Source organism: Pleurodeles waltl, chromosome 3_1, assembly GCF_031143425.1.
Source record: "Pleurodeles waltl isolate 20211129_DDA chromosome 3_1, aPleWal1.hap1.20221129, whole genome shotgun sequence".
Taxonomy (NCBI): Eukaryota; Metazoa; Chordata; class Amphibia; order Caudata; family Salamandridae; genus Pleurodeles; species Pleurodeles waltl.
Genome location: NC_090440.1, coordinates 798550795 through 798575662, shown reverse-complemented (window position 1 = coordinate 798575662; position 24868 = coordinate 798550795). Strand labels below are relative to the sequence as shown.

General features: G+C 40.7%; 1 protein-coding gene across 2 annotated transcripts in view; it reads right to left on the bottom strand.

The window, feature by feature from the left end:
- Positions 1–24868, bottom strand: part of TRIM66 (tripartite motif containing 66) — a 549453-nt gene that overhangs the window by 117011 nt on the left and 407574 nt on the right. For both annotated transcript variants that reach the window (XM_069223667.1, XM_069223666.1), the window contains exon 13: positions 4062–4125. In XM_069223667.1, coding sequence (XP_069079768.1) covers positions 4062–4125 — 64 coding nt within the window. The remainder of the gene's footprint in view (positions 1–4061; positions 4126–24868) is intronic.

The window sequence follows — 24868 nt, the reverse complement described above, 5'->3', positions numbered from 1 at the left end:
CACACTCGCAAACAGCGACCTCGCAATCTGCGGACTCGCACACAGCGTTGCGAGTCCGGCTGCGAGTCGCTAAATCGGACCGGTTTATTTCCTGGCATTCCAAATTGCGACTCGCAAACTGCGAGTCGCAATTTTTATTTTTGCTACATCTGGCCCTAGGTGTTTTAGGGCCAGATGCATCAAAGACTTTGGCATCTGCAAACGCTGCGAATCACAAAATTCCACCATTTGCAAATGCGAAATACCCTTAGTGAATGTATGAAAGGCATTGGCAGTCCCATTTTAGTGAATCGCAATATTTTGCGATTCCCTAAAATTGCCACTCCAAATAGGGAATCACAATTTGAGATTCCCTAAATATGAAATTGCAAATAGGGATTATCTATTTTCGATTTCATAAGCACATGTATCAAGCATTTCCTAAATGCAAAATGGGCATTCAGGAAATGCTATTATCATCAACTCCAAGTTGATGGTAACCATGTGCAATTTTTTAAAATGCATTTTTGAAAGTGCACTTAGGGGCATGTGTGCACTTTATATGTGCACAATTAATCTTTGGGGTGCATCAAAGGGGGCCTTAGGCCTTTGGCACCCATGGTTTAGCATTTCCTAATTTGCGATTCCCTAATAAATTGCAAAATAGGAAATGCAAAACCATTTGCATCTATGGGCCTGAAGACCCATAGGAACGAATGGAGCTGCATTTCTTAATAGCGATTCCCTAATAGCGATTGTAGGAATGGCTATTAGGGAATAGCTATTTTGTTACATTCCATTTGCATTTCCTAAATAGCAATTACCTAAAATTCGCTATTTAGGAAAAGCAAAATGGAATATTGATACATCTGGCCCTAAGTATTTATAAAATGTTTGGCCACTATATCCATGCGGAGTTTTTAGTCGGAAATGTGTTCAATGAAATACCGTTTTTACATAATTATCTTTTAGTTTCATACATTGCAAACTTCTGGCGTTCTAAAAATATTCCAAAATAGAAACTCAAAATGCACATAATTCACTTAATTTTGCTGCGGCCTAATGTCATGCCAGCGTCACTAAAGATGAATATTTTATGTATTAGTCACAGTATTCAGTAAACAAGAGAAAAAGACTGTGGCTTTTGTTCATTGCTGTACTTTAGAAACAGTTCTCCTTTAGTACTACAGAAGCCGAATCACATTCAGGTAATTAATATTCCTTGTAGATATTAATGTTGCCCAGCAGTGATATTGTACCTAGAGTTTAATTTGTATCTTTGCTCACGGTGCACAGCAGAGCGAAACTGGAAATCCCTCAAGGAACAGAACAAATTACCTGGTAATTGGTTAATTGGGACAGCTAAATATAGAGGCTGCCCGAGGAAAGATTTGCATTCATTTGGTGTTATTTCTGTTCGAGAGGAAACTCAGCTGAGCTTGATTAAAAAACGTTGCCCCAAATGACTTACATGAAAACAGCTACATAAACTACACCATTTATTTAACTGCCGATCGGTAGTATTTACCACTAATAAAACGTCGCTTGCGTGTTTAAAATAAATCATATTACACGTTGAACCTGCCCACAGAGCGTTTATCTTGACTTTTTTTCAACTGTCCCCGAAAGGAGTGCATTGTATTTGATAGATTTTCGGACATGATATTCTTCGTGTACAGATTGATTTTGACTACAGTTGTTGGCAGGGCCACTGCGATTCCACGATTTGTTTTTTATTTATTTGCAGTTTTATATAGTGAAAAGTAGGGGATATCAGCGCTGTACATTGCTTACTTAACATTAACCCTCTCCACTACATTATCATGAGTCAAAACTGGCTAGAAAAATCAAATATCTCTCCATCACTTGCTTTAACCACCAGCGTCATCGTGCATTTTAATTATCCCCTGAACTATGCCAAGCACACAAACATTTCGGAAGGCTTCTCTTATCTCGCCTTAGGCTATCTGGAAAGGCCGCCCCCATCAAGCTAGGTGCCTGGCGGGGCAGCACACAGTGTCTGACCTCACTTCACTGTGCACTATGATAGTTTTAATCCTTGCCTTCCTCACTGTGGCCACGTTGTTGCAGCGCACATTCCAGAAGTCATCTTTATAACGTGACCCAACCAAAATTCATTTTCTGTGGTCTGGAAATAGATGGTTTCAGCTGCCCAGGCGGCACTGCACACAATACTGCGTGCAGGGTGCTTTGCTCATAACTGGATAATTCTTCATGCCTCAGTTCCCTGCTCTTTGTCAGCTAGCTTTCCTCCCCACTATTGTGTTTTTCACACAGCTAGATAATCGCTTTTTTACTCTTTCTTTTAAGCGGCTAAGTAGTATACTCTCACAGCTAAGGTTATGCAAGAATATTTTGTTTTGGATCATTTCTTCTTATGCAAGAATATTTTGTTTTGGATCATTTCTTCTTTAACACCCAAGTGGGAGTCGATGTTCTGCTCATCCCTCTTGCTTTGTGGCTTCTGTAGGCACACCTGCACTCTTTGTCTCGCACCTCCGCCATTCTGCTCTTCAAGTAAACAATTCAAATTTTAAATATTGCCACAGTATTGTGCCACATTACGTTGCATCGCTGACATTGTATCAGTTGAATGCCATTATGTTCAAAATTTTCAAAAAGGCTGCCACGTTGTGTTACATCATGATCTAGGAAACAATGTGGCAGCCATCTTGACAGTGTAAAACACAATAGACTTTGAAGATGGCTTGTCCTTGGTATTGGTATTATAGACGCATTTGAAAAGCATCCAGCATTGGCAACGCCAATAGCGGTGACCTCAGTATCATCTCAGAGGAAGGGGAAATACAGACTGTTCTCTGCTGACAAATTGCAGTAACTATAACTCTAACCTATCAGTAAAAAATAGAGCCTTTACATTATAGATAGTAAGAGCTAGTAACATCAAGAGGACTGGGGTTCGGCGTACCATTGTATAGTGATTGAGGTGTCTTCCTCCTCACTTCATTTAATGACTTGGAAACTTTCACCTATGTGAACACATGACAATTCCTTTTAATTGCTACCCTTAGCTTGGCCATTTGGCACGATGATGCACAAGCCTGTGTTGTTTAATTTGCAGTCTGTACCTTACTGTCATAGTCCCTTGATGGACGATCAATATTTACAAACCATCCAGGGAGATTTAAGATCTTCTAGTAAGATCCTCTCATAACCTTGAGGATGACCCACCCCAATTATCACTGTGCTGTTGTTTCTTTGTCCCCCTTCGTGTGCCTGTTTAACAGCCTACATTCCTTCTAGCCATCACAATCGGTGAGATGTAAGCTGAAATTAGCTATTTCTCTGGCATGTTCTGGCGCTGCACATGAAGAAGTACACCCTTGTCAGAAAGAGACGAGAACCCTTGTACACATATTAAGGCAATCCTCTCGATTTTCAAATTTGGACACCAACACACTCCTTGTCCCTGGCATCATTCTGTGCCACAGACAATGTTTGAGCTGGTGATCAGCAGGATCTCGAGCACTTTCTCACCTCCGATTTGGAACACAGTCCCCTGTGTTTTCTTGATGGAGGCTTCAGCAAGTCTTCTCCTGCTGGTCCCATCAGACCAGTAGGACCTATCCCATTCAAGTCCTTCAGAGTAGGCGATGCTAGGTTTAGAAAAAAAGGTTTCTAGGAGGACAATGAGTATCTTGGTCTTCACATCTCACAGGAGCTGCATTGTATTTCTGTTCATGCCTCAAGGAGCACAATATTGCACCAGGCCATTCTCCACTACAACTTTGCTACATCAGATTTAACCATGCCACATCCTCAAGGGGACACATCGTCCCCTGGCACTCAGCTGCCCCAATCCTGTGACATTCTCTTTTTAAAGATTATTGTGCTTTTAATTAAAACCGTAACACGTTGAATTTTCAGGATATTTACTAACATGTTTGCCCTGTTTTCATCCAAACGTCAGAGAGTACATTATTTGTAGTATGACTTGCTTATGTTTTACTTTTCTAAAGTAGATTCATCAAAGTATAATATATTTTAAATATTTGGATACTACAATTTAAAATGTAATGTTCTTACCAGGGTATTTTTACCTGATCAAGCTCTCATTGTTTTTTATTTCCATTGTAACTTCTGTTTGGAAACTGTAACTGGAATCTAAAGATAATGCAACAAGAACATATTAAAAAATGCAACACAATCTTTCATATGCCACATGTAAATGGCAATTCAATACAATGACATAGACATTATGCCATAGAAAACATTATTTTAGTGCAACAAAATATAGACTATGTCACTGAAAATTTTTGTCAATGCAAAACATGCAGTTACATCTCAAAAATGTTAATTCAATGTTATAAAATATGGGATCAGAGCAGACACACATGGATTCAATGTAATGAAACACAGGATAAATCATAAAAACACAAATTCAATGGAATGAAATATGCGTTATATCAAAGAAAACCAGGAATTCAATGCAATGTTATACAGGCTATATGAAAGAAAATCATTAAACTGATGCAATGGCATATAGGCTATATGACCGAAACACACTGTTGAAATGCAATTAAATATTTAATATGTTGCACCTAAACACTGATTACAAAATATAGAATGTGCCATAAAAAATAATAATTCAATACCATTGAATGTAAAATGAGCCCTATAAGAACACTAGTTTAATGCAGAGTACTATATGCTATATCACAGTAAAACTCTAATTCAATGTACTGAAATAAAAAACACATCTTCAAAACACTAATTGAATGCAATGAATTATTGAAAAAGCCACAGAAAAATCACCAATTTAATGTGACGGGATGAATAACGTTATCATAGAAAAGCATGAACTAAATGCACTTGAATATGATAGAGCTTGATAAAATTCAGATTCATGTACTGAAGTAAACAATATGCCATTGTGAAACTCAAATTCAATGTACTGAAGTGAACAATATACTAAAGAGACTCACAAATTGAGTGAGTTCAACATTATACAGAATGTATCATAGAAAACACTAATTAAATGTACTGAAATATAGGACATTATAAAAAAAGCAATTTGATGCAATGTCAATGGGACAATAGGAAATATGTGCTCGACAAATACATATATTCACTGCAATAAAATATACTGTATGCCAATATATAGTATCACATAGATTTTTTTTATATGTGACAGTTAAATGCTATTTATGTTATTGGACATACTACTAACTATACCGTGCTGTAGAAACCCTCTAATTTAAAACGATTAAATGAAGTATACGGCATAGAAAACCACACATTCAGTGCAACTAAATATTAAGCAAAACACTGAGAACACTGATCATATTCAAGGAAAGATAAGAAATATAATTGAAAAGTCTATTTGATTAGAAAAGGGTGCATAATATACTATAGAAAAATAGCAATTCAATGTATTTAAATATGTAGCTATGCTGTAGGAAAACACTAGCTCAATGCAATAAAAATCTTGGCATATAATAACATCAATGTGAGCAGTCCTTCATAATCAACAATATACTTTCAGAAAAACAAAGATATTCCATGAAAAACCTTTAAATTTGCACAGTTATGGTGTCAATCTAAACTCACGAAATTAGAAGTGCATGATAACGGTTGGAAATACATATCATTTACTAAAGATACGTTAGCAGTAAATTTGAAGAAGCACAATAACTGTTAAAGACATCATACAAAACCTCAGGTGACATCACATATGATATCTCCCGTGATATCCAAGGCCCATGTGAGGTGGCAATGCTAAAAAATAATGCATGTTTGAAAGACAATGTTTAGAGTGATAGAGGTAGCTTAAGATTTCTGCATAGCTCTTCTAGGAGAGATGTGGGACATGCATCAAGAGGAAATTACTGAGAAGAAAAAATGGTGTGTTTGGATAGTTCATTGATAGGAGGGCAATAATTGCACAAAAATGGACAGCAGACAATCCGTTATGGTGGATGAATGGACTAGTAAAATTAAAAACAAATGATATTGGATGTGTCTGGGGATGATGCATATGTTTATTTAAACATGGTGATTTTTTCAAGGTTGGAAAGAAGCTACCAGCTTATTGCAGGATAGTTAATATTTATATTTGCACTTTCTGTAAGCCATATTGGCCACGGCACATTGGCTCACATGTGTACATGTATATCACTAGTGGTTGTGGTTGTGTATCTGTTTAGGAATTTAAGTGTATCATTTCTGTTTTTTTTTATTTTTAGTAACACTCAGTAATGGAAAAAACGTGGTTTTGCATTTGAAATAAAAGCAATTTAGGCAAACATGAACTCAACTGTTTAAACCATAATTAAATATTAAAAGAATTAAATATTACCCAACCGATTTGAAAATTACTTTACCATTTCATTAAATGGACCAATATGTATTCTTGGAAAACTCTCTAAAATGGCAGCATATAGCCCAGAACCTGCATTTGGCAAAATTATTGGCAAATATATAAGATTGTATAATTCACAATAAATACATATTCCTTAAGTACAGTAAATACCTCTGATTCCGAATTCGACAGGCAGGCAAAAATGGGAAACTCGATGCAGTATTAGGTGCTTATATATTATTCTGCATTTATAATTCTGTATTAGTTATTTGCATATCTTCCCTCAATATGTTCTGATGGTTTGACCTGTAGACATTTATCAGGGAAAAATTAAGTGGATGTAGTGTTTAATTCAAAACTGACAATTCCCATAGACACTTGTGTGTGTGTAGGGGGGGGTGGGTGGTCAGATTTTACCATCCCATTTATGTGTTCTTAAGTGAGTGACAGCACGTTCAGGACTTTGGACAGGCTAAAATAAGGTAGGTAGAGGTCGCCAGCAGAAAACCTGAGTCATTAAGAAAACCGACAATTAGCCACACAGCATCCCTCTACCTTTGGGAGCTTCACCTGTCCCAGATGAGAAATTGAAGATAGATTCATCTCAGTAAATAATACTTTCTTTCACTTTGGATTCTGCATTAAAGAAAGCACACTTCAAATTCCATCAATCGATCGATCAATGTTTTCATAAAACCATAAAAGGAACGTACATAAACAAACAAGCTGACAATTTGACAATAAAAAGACATACAATATTCACATAAGATCTATTGTATTATGACCTATTTACATTGAGAACATGTCTCTTATCCTTAAAGCATGATATAAAAACTGTCTTTAAACATAAACAAATTAATGGTTGATTCAGTAATTGCAAGAAAATTAAGGCAGGCCTAATTTGATAACATCTAAATTGGTTCAGAAGAGGAGCTATAAAACGATTTCTAGAAAGCTTATAAAATTTACCAAAAAAGGACAAAATGCATAATAGTCTGTACTGAGTTTGAGTCGCATAGAGTGTGGTGAGCTAAACCCAGTCTGAAGAGAATCAACAGAAAACAATCCCTAAACACAGGTTTCCATACAATCAGTTGTTTTAAGTAAATAATGACTCTTGACAACTGATTGGGTTAAATAAGTTGATTCATGTAATGAGTTATGTATATCATGGAAAGTCTTAGCCCACAATGTGTCCTGATGTAAATGTAATGCTGGTTTGCTGAAAGGTTGGGTTTACCAAGTTCAACACAAAGAGATTTCACATATTTCCATCAGGTCATCTTTCTGGAGAGGTCTGAGTTAAAGCAGTTCATTATATATATATATTTTTTAAATTAACTACAAGATTAGTCTTTATAGAAATCCATAGCAGGAGAGGAGAGAATTTGATTCTTTCTTCCAAATCGAGCAAAAGAAGCTCTTTGTAACAGGAAAAACTTGGAAAACTCAAAGAAACCACCAAAAGGTGTTGGCAAAATCCATTCCCTTCAATATGGAGAGTACATGTGTTGGCAGAGTCCCTTGACCTTTCTCCATTGAGTACAAAAGAAATACATTTGCATGTGTGTAAGGATTGGTCTACCTAACTTTGAAGCAAAATTAAATACACATGGCTGAAATTGTACAAAAAAACATTTCTCCTGGTGACAAGATGTTCAGGCCTAAGAATGTTGTTATTGACTGAACAAGATCTAGATTTAGTAAAAAGATCAGTATAAAAGATTTGGCAAAATTATTCCTCTACCATCTGAATGCTGGCCATCAATACAGCACTGACATAAAGAGTAGAGCCAGAACATAGATAATACCCCACAAGGCATGTCCCAGCCCTTGTTGAACAAAAAGGTTCCAAATAATTAACAAAGAATATAAACAGGATGGAAATGAGAACACAACCCTGCCTAACTCCTCTAGCCAATTTGAATGATTCTTAACAGCGTGGAAACCTCCCTCATCGCCACCACAGATGACATCTGCATGACTTTGGACAGAAAAGACACAGTGGTCCTCATCGTCTTGGACCTCTCCGCAGGTCCACCCCATCGTCTTCCAATGCCTACACAACATCAGCATACAAAGACACACAGTCTAATGGATCTGCTCCTTCCTGCCTGGAAGGACCCAGTCAGTGAGCCTAGTACAGTACACCTCAGACACCAGGGATCACATCTTTGGTGTTCGGCAAGGATCCTCCCTCAGCCCAACCCTCTTCAATGCATACATAATCCATCTACCCTGCATTATCCGCTCTCACAACATCAATGTCATCCCCTACGCTGACAACAGGCAACTCATTCTCTCCCGCATGGACAAGAAGCTCAGTACCCAGATCAAGTTCAATGCCTGCTTGACTGAAACACCCGATGGATGAAGACTAAAACTGAACACCAATATGACCAAAATGTTGATCTTTGGGAAGAGCACATCACCATGGGACTCCACCTGGTGACCAAGAGAGTTAAGACAGAGACCCAAACACACCACCCATGCCAAGAACCTTGGGATCATACTTAACAGCAAACTCAACATGACTGCCAAACTTAATAATGCCTTCACTACCTCATGCTTCCATAACTTCAGGATGCTGAGGAAGATTATCAAATGGCTCCCTATCAGCATCCAGAAAACCGTCACACACACCCCTGTCACAAACACATTTGACTACAGGAACACCCTCTATGCCGGGATCAACAAAAAAATCACCAGAGGCTGCAGACCATTCAGAACTTGGTGGTCAGAATCACTCTCAAACTCCCATTCCTCACTCACATTGCACCACACCTGAAGGAAGTCCACTGGCTCCCCATTCACAAATGATCACAATTCAAACTTCTCACCTACACTTTCCAGGCACTACATAACATTGCCCAGCATATATCAACAATTGCATCTGCTTTCCCAAACCTTCCAGACACATCCGATTGAAAGGACTCCTGCTTGCATAGATACCATGAATACAGAAACAGATCTGGTGGTTAGGCCTTTTCTCATATTGCTCCTACAGCATGGAGCGACCTGCCATTACACATAAGAGCCTCCTCCTTATTTCCTGACTTCTGCAAGAAGCTGATGACCTGGCTTTTCCAATAGTCCCACTAGGAACTGTGTGTGGCTAGACTCACACCTATGCAGCACCATGGGTGATTGTGCACTCTACAATTCTGCATAATATCCCTTAACCACAACACGACTGGGACAAATTGAACCCTGGTTGACCAACCTTAATGAAGACATTTCAGGATGCCTGCATCAACATCCAAACTTGCTAACAGGAATCAACTTGCTTAAAGGCTGAGCTAGTGGCCATATGTACAAACACATTTTCCCATAGACACAGAATGGGTAAAACCCTTTGCTACATCTGGCCCTAAGTTCCATAAAAAATAAATGCATAGAGCCCTTGTGAATTACCATATATTTTTCAATAAGCAGATGAAGTTTCAGGCAATGCTTGATTGTACTGAGCCATGTCCTAGAACCGTTCACATGCCAAATTCCTCTTCACACTTGTGCCCTTGGTTCTATGAAGGGATTGTATGTTCTTGGGTTACATCAGGCTCAATTTGGCTTGCAATCTAGAGGATTTGTTTTAAATATATTCAAATCCAATGTCTAAAAAAATTGAAACTGGTTTGTTTCAGACTTTGCCCTATATTGGTTACATCTTGTGGGTTTACAATGTATTGCTAGAAAAAGTTCAGGATATCTTCATCCTAGAAATAGAGCTGTTCTATTGTAGCATTTTCACCCTACAGCAGGACACTCTGTAGGTCCAAAGTGGAGGTCCAGCTCTTGGCATTATACATACAAATCCTAAACCTTGATTGGTGGTGTTTTGAAGACCCGTAGCCGGATTTTGATATTGTGAAAGTCTCATCCTACATATTCTGAGCTGTTCTTTTGGACAAAACTCTCTCTCTACTCCACTTGCACTCCACGTCCTCTGCTTCAAGTATGAATTCCAAGGAACTGGTCTCAGACTCCTAATTCTATGTTTTGACAATGGGCATAAACTACACAATTGGTAGCACCGATCTTCCCTTCTTGGTGTCTGGGAAGCTGTAACATGCGCAGACTGCATGGACAGTACTTTCTTTGAGAAAGAATAAACTTCACCTAACTTTACCAATGCATGCAACATCTTACGTTATTAAACATGCTTTTAGAAATATCTTTTGCAAACACACATAGCATGATGAGTTCTTGTTTACTTTACTTACCAATCAACACTCGGATAATACATGTATGTGTATATCGCAGTTTCCACAGTCCACAAAGTAATAATGGATTCATTAACATAGGCCAGATGCTCAAATGATGAGGTTTTTAATAGTGGTGCACCAGGACCAAGCATCAAATGTTAGGAAACTCACAGCAAGTAAGGGATCAAGATTACACCATGTTATATGATTCCATACTTTGCAGACAGCAGGAACACCATTTTAATCAGTGAGGTTTGAAGGTATGGAATACCAATGTTTGGATGCTAGGTTTGAGGAATAGGAGGAGGACCTTCCTGGGTAGACTCAGAGTAGGTGTAAGAAATTGGGTTATTAGTTGTGAAAGGTGTGAGCCCTTTACAATATATAAATTTGGAATTCTCTCTTTACTGGGAACCACATTGTAGCTCTTGACTCTCTCAAGTGTAGCAGAGCAGTCCAAGATCTACTTAGGGAAGGAGGTGTGGAGTAGTAGCCCCTACTCGCTGGTCCACCACAAACTCAATAAATCATTGCCCAGTCAGTGCTTTTTCTTTAAAGAAAACATACTTTTATTACACAGACACTACTAAATAATGTGCATTAGATTACAAACAAATGCAATAACGTATATGGAAATACCTTTGGTGATGCCCTCAGATCACGTTCCACCATTAGTAGGCCCTGCACTTTATAAACACATAAATACAGTACCCTCACCTATATGAAATGCAACATCACAAAAGAAGGAGAGTCTTTATAAATATGACAGGACTACTGGCTTTGTCAAGGTGCCACCACATCAGTAAAACCAGCCACAGGTTTAAACTCGACATTGCAACACAATTTAAATCAATGGAACAATGTGGATATGCATTATATGTTATGACCCACCACTGAAGCGTATGGGGATAAAACCAACAGTCAATACACTTTTAAACCTTGGATTGTTAGGCATCAACATTGTCAATAAAGCATTGATTTGAATTGCATGTGTTATGGAGTCTTCCTTTTTCTTTAATTAGACTGTTATTCTGATCACAAAACCAACCAATAGGGGATCCAAGTGTCCAGTGCCCGTGTACAAAATTATTGGCTCTGTGAGTGCTTGAAATGAAAGCAAATCTCTCACGCAGTAGGGGATTTACACCCCTGGGAGAAGTAAGGTTAGTTTTTAAAACACTGAGGGGGCTGCTGCACATCCTGCAGCCTCCCCAAACATACTTAAAAAGTAATGGTGGTACCTCTGCTCTCCCTGGAGCACTGCAATGAGCACATATTCAACTTTGAATTCCTTTGCAGGGATATTATGGGGTAGTCCATGTCCAGCATTCTGCATATTTCATAGCAGTTTTCTCCTGCGCCACTGAGAAAGTCTGAAGATCATGTTACCCCAGCCGGGGCCACACAATTGCAGCACACTCACTTTGGTGCAGCATGCGAACTGGCAACTCTTTTTCCGGTGGGAGCTAACTATTATTCTTGACTCCAGTGTGTGACTGAGGAGGCACAGTTTCCCCTACAGATGCTGGTTGGGAGCAGGGAGGCACATGACTGGTGCACCCGCCTCCCCAGACACAAGCACAGTGTGCAGGTAATGTACTTGGCATATTACTCCACTGATCTAGAGAAATGGGGTCCCTAGGAGAGTAATCCTCTTTAAGTAGGCCCCAGGATATGCGGTCCCCAGGACCCAAAGTTGGCTTGGAAAGGGGACCCCCATGCAAGCTCCCTCCTTATTGAAAGGAGTTTAAATGTTGTTGCACTGACCCCTAGCATTGGCTCATCCCAGAGGTATTTTTAAAATGTTGCCACACATCGCTACATACTTCGTTGCACTTTTCTCCAGGACCAGGGCCAGACTACCTAGGATCATTTCTCTGGCCTGTAGGGCTAATATGTATAATCTTTAGCTCATTTTGCTGGTGGTGGTCAGCCGTAGTCATCAGGAGCTTTTTCTTCAGGTCTAAAGGGGCTCTTTTTGTGGGGTGCTGGATTTCAGTGCTTCCTGCTCATAATTCCATATCCTGAAGATGCTGAGGAAGATTTCCAAATGGCTTCCAGTCAGCACCTTGAAAACTATCACAGATGCCTTGATCACAAGCTAGTTGGACTCAGTGAACACCACATATGGCAGGATCAACCAAAAACTCACCAGAAGACTACAGATGATTCAGAACTTGGTGACGAGAATCACTCTCAACTTGCCACGCTGCACCCACATCAAATCATACCGGAAGGAGCTCCGCGGGCTACCAGTACACAAATGAGCACAATCCAAATACCTCACCCGGACTTTCACACATAAAACTAAATATACTCTGCATAACACTGGCCCAGCGTACCTCAACAATCACAAACCTTCCAGACACCTCCGTTCAACCAGGCTTTTATTTGCACACATCCCTCACATATGGAAAACCAGACCTGGCAATCAAGCTTTCTCCTACATAGCTCCTAAAGTGTGGAACGACCTGCAGTTACATATAAGAGCCTCTTCCTCACTTTTGGAATTCTGCAAGAAGCTGAAGACTTTTTTTTTAGTATTCCCACTAGGTCCGAGGTATGGCTAGTCTCACACATGCTCAGTGACAAGATACCCTCCCAGGGGATAGTGCAAATCTGCATAACATAACATAACAAAACAACGTGCAGTGTGGCAAGCAAATTAGCAAATGCAGATTTCCTCCCCACCCCTTCTTTTCCCAGGAATGTGGTGAAGCACTGTTAATTGCTATATTGTGTGAGAAGACCTTTGATCCTCCTGCTTGAGAGCAGAGTAATTAAATTGGATCATATGCACTCATGGTCACATGTAACTAGCCCAGAGCCTCTTACCATAGTTGTGCAGCAGCAGTCATAGTTTAAAAAGCAGGCACATACAGTTAGAACTCTTAGTCCAATTATAACAACTTTACTGTAAGTGAGACTCGTACTGAGACTAACTCTTAGCAAAAGTATAATAACTGGGTATTCAAATGCAGAAAATCCAGGGGAGCTAAACAGGTGGAACACATTTGCTATGCTAGGCCAGTCGGAATATCAGGATAACAAAGGGAGATACTTAAAAAGTGGTATAAGAAATGATAGGGGTGATAACCACTTAGCCTCATAACTTGTTTGGTGGCTTATGCTTAGTCTATTCACCATCAGGCACCTGCACCTTTGTTGTTTTCTTCTCTCCTTCTGTGTAATTGTTTTCCATTTTAGTTCTCTGACTGATTTTGGCTACCCTACAGTATTTACTAGGATTTATTTGAGTATTCTGATGCAGCCCAGTTACTTATAAGCATCACACTTCCGATTTGAGCATCCCTGTTACATTCCTCTAGCGCAATGCTTCTGTCCAGCCTGGGATGGTCCCAAATCACTTATGAGAACCATACTGAACAAGCTTCATTCTGATCAAAGTAGGAGGCAAATGCTTTACTTAGAGAAGACCTGTGTCTTAAATGTGTCTCCCTATATCTGACAATGTTCAGCATTCCGTCCATCACTTGTTGTTTTTGCTTTGTCGCCCTAAATGGGAAGGGTATGCCCAGACGTGGGTCCCGTGCTTCCCATGCCACTGAATTCAAGCTTGCCTGGCTGATGAGGGGTGAAACTCCGAAACCGGTCCCAGGATGCTTGTTTCCGGTCCAGTGAGGACCTGGCTTGGCAGTTCGGGCTGGACTGTTCCCATGAGGAACAGGGTCAAGACTGATTTGCATATGGCTGGGTCCAAACTGGGGTGGCATGGTAAGCAAAAGAACGATGGATTAAACCCAGATCTGTGACTGGGAGTGAGTGTTTGACAATGTTCAGCATTCCGTCCATCACTTGTTGTTTTTGCTTTGTCGCCCTAAATGGGAAGGGTATGCCCAGACGTGGGTCCCGTGCTTCCCATGCCACTGAATTCAAGCTAGCCTGGCTGATGAGGGGTGAAACTCCGAAACCGGTCCCAGGATGCTTGTTTCCGGTCCAGTGAGGACCTGGCTTGGCAGTTCGGGCTGGACTGTTCCCATGAGGAACAGGGTCAAGACTGATTTGCATATGGCTGGGTCCAAACTGGGGTGGCATGGTAAGCAAAAGAACGATGGATTAAACCCAGATCTGTGACTGGGGGTGAGTGTTTGACAATGTTCAGCATTCCGTCCATCACTTGTTGTTTTTGCTTTGTCGCCCTAAATGGGAAGGGTATGCCCAGACGTGGGTCCCGTGCTTCCCATGCCACTGAATTCAAGCTAGCCTGGCTGATGAGGGGTGAAACTCCGAAACCGGTCCCAGGATGCTTGTTTCCGGTCCAGTGAGGACCTGGCTTGGCAGTTCGGGCTGGACTGTTCCCATGAGGAACAGGGTCAAGACTGATTTGCATATGGCTGGGTCCAAACTGGGGTGGCATGGTAAGCAAAAGAACGATGGATTAAACCCAGATCTGTGACTGGGGGTGAGTGTTTGACAATGTTCAGCATTCCGTCCATCACTTGTTGTTTTTGCTTTGTCGCCCTAAATGGGAAGGGTATGCCCAGACGTGGGTCCCGTGCTTCCCATGCCACTGAATTCAAGCTAGCCTGGCTGATGAGGGGTGAAACTCCGAAACCGGTCCCAGGATGCTTGTTTCCGGTCCAGTGAGGACCTGGCTTGGCAGTTCGGGCTGGACTGTTCCCATGAGGAACAGGGTCAAGACTGATTTGCATATGGCTGGGTCCAAACTGGGGTGGCATGGTAAGCAAAAGAACGATGGATTAAACCCAGATCTGTGACTGGGGGTGAGTGTTTGACAATGTTCAGCATTCCGTCCATCACTTGTTGTTTTTGCTTTGTCGCCCTAAATGGGAAGGGTATGCCCAGACGTGGGTCCCGTGCTTCCCATGCCACTGAATTCAAGCTAGCCTGGCTGATGAGGGGTGAAACTCCGAAACCGGTCCCAGGATGCTTGTTTCCGGTCCAGTGAGGACCTGGCTTGGCAGTTCGGGCTGGACTGTTCCCATGAGGAACAGGGTCAAGACTGATTTGCATATGGCTGGGTCCAAACTGGGGTGGCATGGTAAGCAAAAGAACGATGGATTAAACCCAGATCTGTGACTGGGGGTGAGTGTTTGACAATGTTCAGCATTCCGTCCATCACTTGTTGTTTTTGCTTTGTCGCCCTAAATGGGAAGGGTATGCCCAGACGTGGGTCCCGTGCTTCCCATGCCACTGAATTCAAGCTAGCCTGGCTGATGAGGGGTGAAACTCCGAAACCGGTCCCAGGATGCTTGTTTCCGGTCCAGTGAGGACCTGGCTTGGCAGTTCGGGCTGGACTGTTCCCATGAGGAACAGGGTCAAGACTGATTTGCATATGGCTGGGTCCAAACTGGGGTGGCATGGTAAGCAAAAGAACGATGGATTAAACCCAGATCTGTGACTGGGGGTGAGTGTTTGACAATGTTCAGCATTCCGTCCATCACTTGTTGTTTTTGCTTTGTCGCCCTAAATGGGAAGGGTATGCCCAGACGTGGGTCCCGTGCTTCCCATGCCACTGAATTCAAGCTAGCCTGGCTGATGAGGGGTGAAACTCCGAAACCGGTCCCAGGATGCTTGTTTCCGGTCCAGTGAGGACCTGGCTTGGCAGTTCGGGCTGGACTGTTCCCATGAGGAACAGGGTCAAGACTGATTTGCATATGGCTGGGTCCAAACTGGGGTGGCATGGTAAGCAAAAGAACGATGGATTAAACCCAGATCTGTGACTGGGGGTGAGTGTTTGACAATGTTCAGCATTCCGTCCATCACTTGTTGTTTTTGCTTTGTCGCCCTAAATGGGAAGGGTATGCCCAGACGTGGGTCCCGTGCTTCCCATGCCACTGAATTCAAGCTAGCCTGGCTGATGAGGGGTGAAACTCCGAAACCGGTCCCAGGATGCTTGTTTCCGGTCCAGTGAGGACCTGGCTTGGCAGTTCGGGCTGGACTGTTCCCATGAGGAACAGGGTCAAGACTGATTTGCATATGGCTGGGTCCAAACTGGGGTGGCATGGTAAGCAAAAGAACGATGGATTAAACCCAGATCTGTGACTGGGGGTGAGTGTTTGACAATGTTCAGCATTCCGTCCATCACTTGTTGTTTTTGCTTTGTCGCCCTAAATGGGAAGGGTATGCCCAGACGTGGGTCCCGTGCTTCCCATGCCACTGAATTCAAGCTAGCCTGGCTGATGAGGGGTGAAACTCCGAAACCGGTCCCAGGATGCTTGTTTCCGGTCCAGTGAGGACCTGGCTTGGCAGTTCGGGCTGGACTGTTCCCATGATGAACAGGGTCAAGACTGATTTGCATATGGCTGGGTCCAAACTGGGGTGGCATGGTAAGCAAAAGAACGATGGATTAAACCCAGATCTGTGACTGGGGGTGAGTGTTTGACAATGTTCAGCATTCCGTCCATCACTTGTTGTTTTTTCCCTATATCTTTCCCCAGCTCCGAAATCCCCGAAGGAGACTCTAAATTCTAAGAGGCCCAGCTCATTATACTCATTAGAGAAGAGGATTGTAGAATTAACTCTAGAAATCATATCTATCACTAAGTTTGCTTAATTCGGGTTGTAACAATCTGTTCCAAAGTCATCACAGCCACAGGATGCTCAGTGGAGTTGAACTTTTTCAAGTTTGAATACTGAGTGTATGTCAGCATGGCTGGGGACGATCACACTGAATTTGTGTTGTGAACACACATCACATGGACAAATTGTAACATAAAGGAAATGTGTATGTAATATTAGGGAACTTTAAAAAAAAAGAATAATTAAACTGACTCTGGCAGATGTTTTGGTAACCGTCTTTCTCATGCACCCCACTTTTACTTCTCGGATTGGCATGCTAGGATAAATGGTTTGGGGAATTGGGCCCCATGTTTATTAAAGGTTAGTAAAACTGTATGAAAATGTTGCCAAGATAAAAACCTATAACTGCTTAAAAAGCAAACTTAGGCTTAGAAACCATAGCCACAACTAACTCATCATCCATGAGCCCTTTAAAGACAAGCATTAAGAAATGTAGCAGCCATGCAACTACAAGAACATTACCATATTGACCATATCATGCATACATCTTGGTTAGGCATCAGACTCTGCTAAAGCAGCGCTATCTATATTTTGATATGAGAAAATGTCCTTATTTCAGTGAAAATGGTCCCAGGGACACTTGTACTTCTTGACTGCACAGCTGCTATTAGCATTCTGACAACCAAGCCCTCATCAACATCCACTCAATATGCATGTAAATCTCGCAAACAGTACCCCAATGATTCTCCCTTACCTCTCTGAACTTTCATTATAGTTCCAGATAAACTCATCCTGCTCCCAGCTTTTGCTAATGATTTGCAGAGTCCCTCAAAACGCCTTCCTTTCGTTTACTATATAAAGAATTTACTATATGAAGAACAACAGTCTTCTTCATCTAACTGGAGATAAACATTCACCAGTATGCCAGTAATATTCATATTTACCTGAAAATCTGGAAAAGCACATTTCAGATGTTCTATCATCCAAAAACAGATGTCAAGTGCCTGCTTGGTATTGAACCCTGCCAAGATCCCTTCCACAATATAAAGAAAATGCAGACACAGTGGCACACAATTCTTTTTTAAGTAAAGTTCAAGCATAGTGCCACTAAAGTTGATTTTAGAACAGCTGTGCAAGACTTGGGCCTTTAGCACCGGGATGGAGGCAACTCCTTTGTAACAGAAATCACAGATTTAGCTTTTGCGTCTTGCAATAGTGAAGAACACCTTCTGTGCTTCTGTTTGTCCCGACAAGCAACTCAGGCATTTCGACCATGTATCACCACCTTGAAGCTCCATGGGCTACCACCTAAAGCCGGCACCGATTTCAAGACCTACTATAGTACACACAGTAATGAAAAGCTCAACATGGTACACAGCAGAAAAACCTAAGTCCTCTGTAGTTAATTCAGATCACAAAACCAGTACATAACCAGATTGGAGATGAAGAACTTTGTGAAAGAAAAACAAATAGGACATAGAATAACATCCCATTGCACATCAGGCTCATCCCTGCAGTGGCAAACCTAAATCACAGCACTTGAAGGAGCATGTAATAACCTGATAGATCTAACTTCACCCTTGTCGGCAAACGATTAGGGATATTCCTCTCCCCTCCAATCTAGACATACATTTTTCAATCATTTTTCCTCCCTGTTGTTGCTTCCCTATACTTCTTCTCTCCACATCCATGTAAACATTCAATAAAGATTTGCAAAAAGTTACTTTCGTGGGCTTTATGATTCAGCCAATATGTAATATAGTATGGGGAAATATAAGTGGTCATTCTACATCCTCTTTTGCCTTGTTACACTGACAATGCACATGGTAGAATCTGCATAATTAAATAATATTGAAACATATTGTCCATTCAGTTGCAACTTTGGGCTTGTTCCTTTCTAAGTATGTCAAATACATTCTTGAGCTGTAACTGAAACATCCATTTTAACAAAATTACAAAAATTCAACAAAGTAGCCATATCACTAGGTTACATAGCTTATGTATTATGAGGAAGTAATAGTATATGCGTCATGGAATTTCTGCACAGTAGCAACAAAGTAGAAAAAGAGGGAATGTAATGCATATTCACACCCTTTTACTCTGCATCTTCAATCTATATTTCAGAATTTAGGACAGCAAAAGCAAAGAAGCCTGTCTGATGCATACTTGGCACAGAGCACTGCATATGCTTAAAGACATTAGAAGATGTCCGTTTGGAACGTAGGTGAAAAGACTAATACTTAGTACATAAAAAAGAATACCACAGAGTTTGTACCATTTATGCCATTGATTTTCTCAGATTTTAGGATCACTCTTATAAATGGGTAGTTTCCATTTCAGTGTAGCGAATGAGTAAGAAAGTGACAGTAAGGCCCTCATTAGGAGCAACCTGCAAACATTTTAATGGGCCCTGTCATTTCTTCAACTTGCTCCATCAGAATTATCAGTTTTTGTTTTTGTAGAGATTACAGCTCTCTGTGTTACACTCCGGGGAAAAAAGATGAAGTAATCAACATGGAAATACCTATTCGAACATAGTAGTCCCTACAAATATATAACTCTCATTAGCTCCCCACCCCTGGAATAACCAGGATCCCTGGCAATGGTAATTCTAGGTCAGGGAAATACCAGGGATTTTAGCAAGCCATTTGTAAAGACTAGGATTCCCCTTAGTGGCCTCGTTGCCAAAATATATGGACGTGCAAAAAAGAGAAATGCAAACATCAGGTAACAATGGAGATATTGAAAAGAGGTCACTAAGTTAAGCAGTTAAGTGGTGCTACTATCATTTTATCCAGAGCATATAAAAGCACTTTCAAAAATCCAGACGCAGTATAAAATATGGCAATACCATTGAATTTACAGACAAAATCAAAAAACAAATTGCATTAGTATATATCACTGTAAACTAATTCTTTAAACATTATGACATGCCTATTAAAGCCACCTATTCTCAGGAAGATTAAAAAAAACACTAGCGCCACTAGTGGATTATCAGTTGAAGATATTTGGTTTGGTCGCCTGTACCGTTTAGCCTACAGATGCTAACTCATGTATGCCATTACATAGTGAACTTTCTACAACAGCACCATGTCCTGAAAAGCAAAGATTAATAACAATGCCCCCCGAAGGAACACTTGGAATAGCCACTCTATACTCTAATAATTCCTCAAAATATTTAAAAAATAGCAAGGCTTCCTGGAGGTGAACAAAATAAAGAAATGCAGGAACGCCAGTGTGCAAAGTAACACTCTTTGCTAACAAACAAGATCTTCCATATTTCGACTCAATGGCAAGTATACTACTTTGAAAAGAATTAACTAAACAACATTTGTAACACTTTTAATAACTCTAAAAAAACAAGCAATAACACTTTATTAATATTTATTTTTAAATCATATTAAATCAGCTTAAAAAAATAATTTGAAAAATTAAATAATAAAAAAGACACATTTTCAAACTGACAATTAAAAATTGCTATGATAAGTATTTAAAAGTAAATAAATATATAGGACAAAATAACCTACAATACTTTCAGTGAGCAAAAACCTTTCTCTCAATTATACACAGATCCTAAAATAATAAAAAGTCTGAGACATAGTAAATCAGCATACATGGCTTCTACCATTTAACGTTGTACACCCAATACCGTAAGTACATTTAAAAAAATATATATAACACTTACAATTTCCTAGCTGTAATTTTGGTAAGTGTAAGGAAGATCCAAAAGAATAAAATCCCAAAAAAGTATGAATAAAAAGAACCTACAAAACATGAGATTAAAACATCAAATAAAAAACCAATAAACCACAGAAACCATCCAAAATACCAAACAAAAAGAACAAAATAAATACACTCTCCAGGATAACCGCACAAATTAAGAAAAAGGTTAAGAATAATGTTGTTGAAATAATAACTATGAATTGTTCCGTGAAAATAAATATAAATCCATCCAGATTAAAAATAAAGTAAGTAAAAACATATAAACCCACCAGGCAACATATCAGCCCTCATATAAAGCCCACCACAGTAGAAAATGCACTATGAGAATATTAATCACAAAGAAAACACATATGAAATACATAAAACAAATATATTTTATGATGAGGCCTACTGCAGTATCATAAAATAACTAACACATACTACACAATCAAAAAGATACCATTCAGTAACAAAGGGTAACTTAACTAACACTTAGCCCCTTACCCCTACCACTAAATTCTAAGAACATATGTAAAAAATAGTCTTAACTGAATCGGAGACCAGCAACAAAAAAACACAACCAGAAACTCCACACACAACTCCAAATGATGAAGAAAGACTGGAAAATCAAAGAAGCTGGAAGCCATGGTGGACAAAATCTGGGGGCAGATCGGCCTATTTCTGGAAGGCCCATCTGGCCCCAAGGGGGGCAGAAAGCCCATCAGAGACCAGGGAAGATTTTTTTCCAAAATAAAAGGGTGGGGTTATGGCAATACCCCCACCCCAAATAAATGGGGCCAAAGTTGTTCTGTCCTTCGGTTGACAGATGGGGCAATTACCCCGGATTCACTCCCTGGGGGGGGCAGAAAGCATACTAGATGCCAGGGAATTAAAAAATATATATAAAATAGAGGGGTGGTGGCTACAAACCAGTATGGGCATGGTTATGCCCCCATCCCAACTGAAGGGGGTAACAGTCTTTCAGCTCTCCCTCCGCACACTAAAACATCTTATCCCACGGCAAGCAAGAGGACATTTGATTATTTTGGGTTTTGGTTTTACATTTGGGCCGTGAGAGCTTGGCGAACTCTCAAAATCGTCCCACTTAGAATGGTGAGGGCTGCACTTTTTGGACTTTGGGACGCTGCCATGTAGAAAAATCCACACGACCTAGACACATCTAAAGACTAAACATCTGGGTGATTCTAGGTTGGTGTGCTTCACATGCACCCCGTACCATTTTCTTACCCACAATGCCCTGCAAACCTCCAACTTTGCTGGAAATCATATATTTTTCCCACATTTTTGTGATGGAATCTTCCGGAATCTGCAGGAATCCACAAAATTCCTACCACCCAGCATTGTCTCATCTATACCAATAAAAATTCTGCAGCAATTGTCAGCCTAAAAATGTTTTTTTTTCCAAACTGCCCTTTTTGACCCACTTTGGTTCCCCCTCAATTTCGACATGTTTTTGGCTCTTCCCTGTCACAGGCACTTGGCCCACCTACACAAGTGAGGTATCATTTTTACCGGGAGACTGAGAGGAACATTGGGTGGTAGGAAATTTGTCCCAGTGCGTTGATCCCTTACAGAAATGTGGGAAAAATGTGAGTTGTTTAGCTAAATTTGAGGTTTGCTGAAACATTGGGGGATCCATGCAAGTCACTCCTCCCTAAACTCCCTCGGGTGTCTAGTTTTCAGAAATGTCTCAGTTTGGTAGGTTTCCTAGATGGCTGCTGAACCCAGGACCAAAAACGCAGGTGACCCCCCGCAAAAACAGGTCGTTTTGTATCTGATCATTTTGATGTGTCCACATAGTGTTTTGGGGCATTTCCTTTCGCGAGCACTAGGTCTACCCACACAAGTAAGGTACCATTTTTATCGGGAGACTTGTTGGAACGCTGGGTTGAAGGAAATTTGTAGCTCCTTTCAGATTTCAGAACTTTCTGTCACCAAAATGTAAGGAAAAAGTGTTTTTGGGAGAAACTGTGAGGTTTGCAAAGGATTCTGGGTAACAGAACCTGGTCAGAGCCCCACAAGTCACCCCATCCTGGATTCCCCTAGGTGTCTAGTTTTCAAAAATGCGCAGGTTTGGTAGGTTTCCCTAGGTGCCGGCTGAGCTAGAGGCCAAAATCCACAGCTAGGCACTTTGCAAAAAACAGGTCTGTTTTCTTTGGGAGAATGTAATGTGTCCACGTTGTGTTTTGGGGCATTTCCTTTTGCGGACGCTAGGCCTACCCACACAAGTGAGGTACCATTTTTATCAGGAGACTTTAGGGAATGCAGGGTGGATGGAAATTTGTGTCTCCTCTCAGATTCCAGAACTTTGTGTCACCGAAATATGAGAAAAAAGTGTTGTTTTAGCCAAATTTTGAGGTTTGCAAAGGATTCTGGGTAACAGAACCTGGTGAGAGCCCCACAAGTCACCCCATTTTGGATTCCCCTAGGTGTCTAGTTTTCAAATATGCGCAGGGTTGGTAGGTTTCCATAGGTACCGGCTGAGCTAGAGGCCAAAATCCACAGCTAGGCCCTTTGCAAAAAACATGTCAGATTTCAATGTAAAAATGTGATGTGTCCATGTTCCGTTTCCTGTCACGAGCATTAGGCCTAGCCATGCAAGTGAGGTACCATTTTTATCGGGAGACTTGGGGAAATACAGAATAGCAAAACAAGTGTTAATGCCCCTTATCTTTCTCTACATTTTTTCCTTCCAAATGTAAGACAGTGTGTAAAAAAGATGTCTATTTGAGAAACGCCCTGTAATTCACATGCTAGTATGGGCACCCCGGAATTCAGAGATGTGCAAATAACCACTGGTTCTCTACACCTTATCTTGTACCCATTTTGGAAATACAAAGGTTTTCTTGATACCTATTTTTCACTCCTTATATTTCAGCAAATTAATTGCTATATACCCGGTATAGAATGAAAACCCATTGCAAGGTGCAGCTCATTTATTGGCCCTGGCTACCTAGAGTTCTTGATGAACCTACAAGCCATATATATCCCCGCAACAAGAAGAGTCCAGCAGATGTAACGGTATATTGTTTTTAAAAATCTGACATCGCAGGAAAAAGTTACAGAGTAAAACGTGGAGAAAAATGGCTGGGTTTTTTTCCCCTCAATTTCAATATGTTTTTATTTTAGCTGTAATTTTCTGTAGGAAACCGTTGTAGGATCTACACAAATGACCCCTTGCTCAATTCAGAATTTTGTCTGCTGGGATCCAGCATTGATTTCACGCCCATTTCTTTCACTAACTGGAAGGAGGCTGAAAGCACAAAAAAATAGTAAAAATGGGGTATGTCCCAGTAAAATGCCAAACTTGTGTTGAAAATTTGGGTTTTCTGATTCAAGTCTGCCTGTTCCTGAAATCTGGGGAGCTGGTGATTTTAGCATCATAAACTCTTTGTTGATGCCTGTGGGAAAACAGGGCTGATTGCAGAGGCCCCCTTACTTTTTGCCCCCATTTTCCACTTTATGCTGGTGTTTTCCTGACTCTGAAGGTGCCCTGGGTACTGCTAACCAGTCCCAGGGCCTGTGCTCTGTGTAAAATCAATATGCAAATTAGGCTAATTATAATTGGCTAAGTTAACCTACCTATAAGTCCCTAGTATATGGTAGGGCATGTAGGTTTAGGGACCACAGCATAGGTGGTGCACACCTAGGTGCACTGCTGAGGTGCCCAGTGTCATTTTAAAAGGAGGCCTGCCTTGCTGGCTGCTTTTAAATTAAAGTTATATGCAAATTCGACTTTGGAATTAAAGGTACTTCCAAAGTCTTAAACTACCTTATTTTTACATATACGTCACCCCTAAGGTGTGCCCTATGTGCCCCTAGGGCTGGGTGCCATGTAACTATAAGCAGGGACTTTATAAAAATAGATTTATAAGCCCTGGTGAGGTAAAAACAGCCAAATTTGTTTTTCCCTCATGGAAGTAAATGGCCTTCATAGGCTAGAATGGGCAGACTTTATTTTAAATTTTAAAGTCTCCTTAAATGTTACATACCAAGATTTTGGTATCAAATTGATTGTTGTAATAAATCCCACAACTTCCAGTTGTTGGATTTAATATAACTTGTCCAGGTAAAAAGTTTAGACTTTACCTAAAAAGTTGCCAATTTCAGCTCT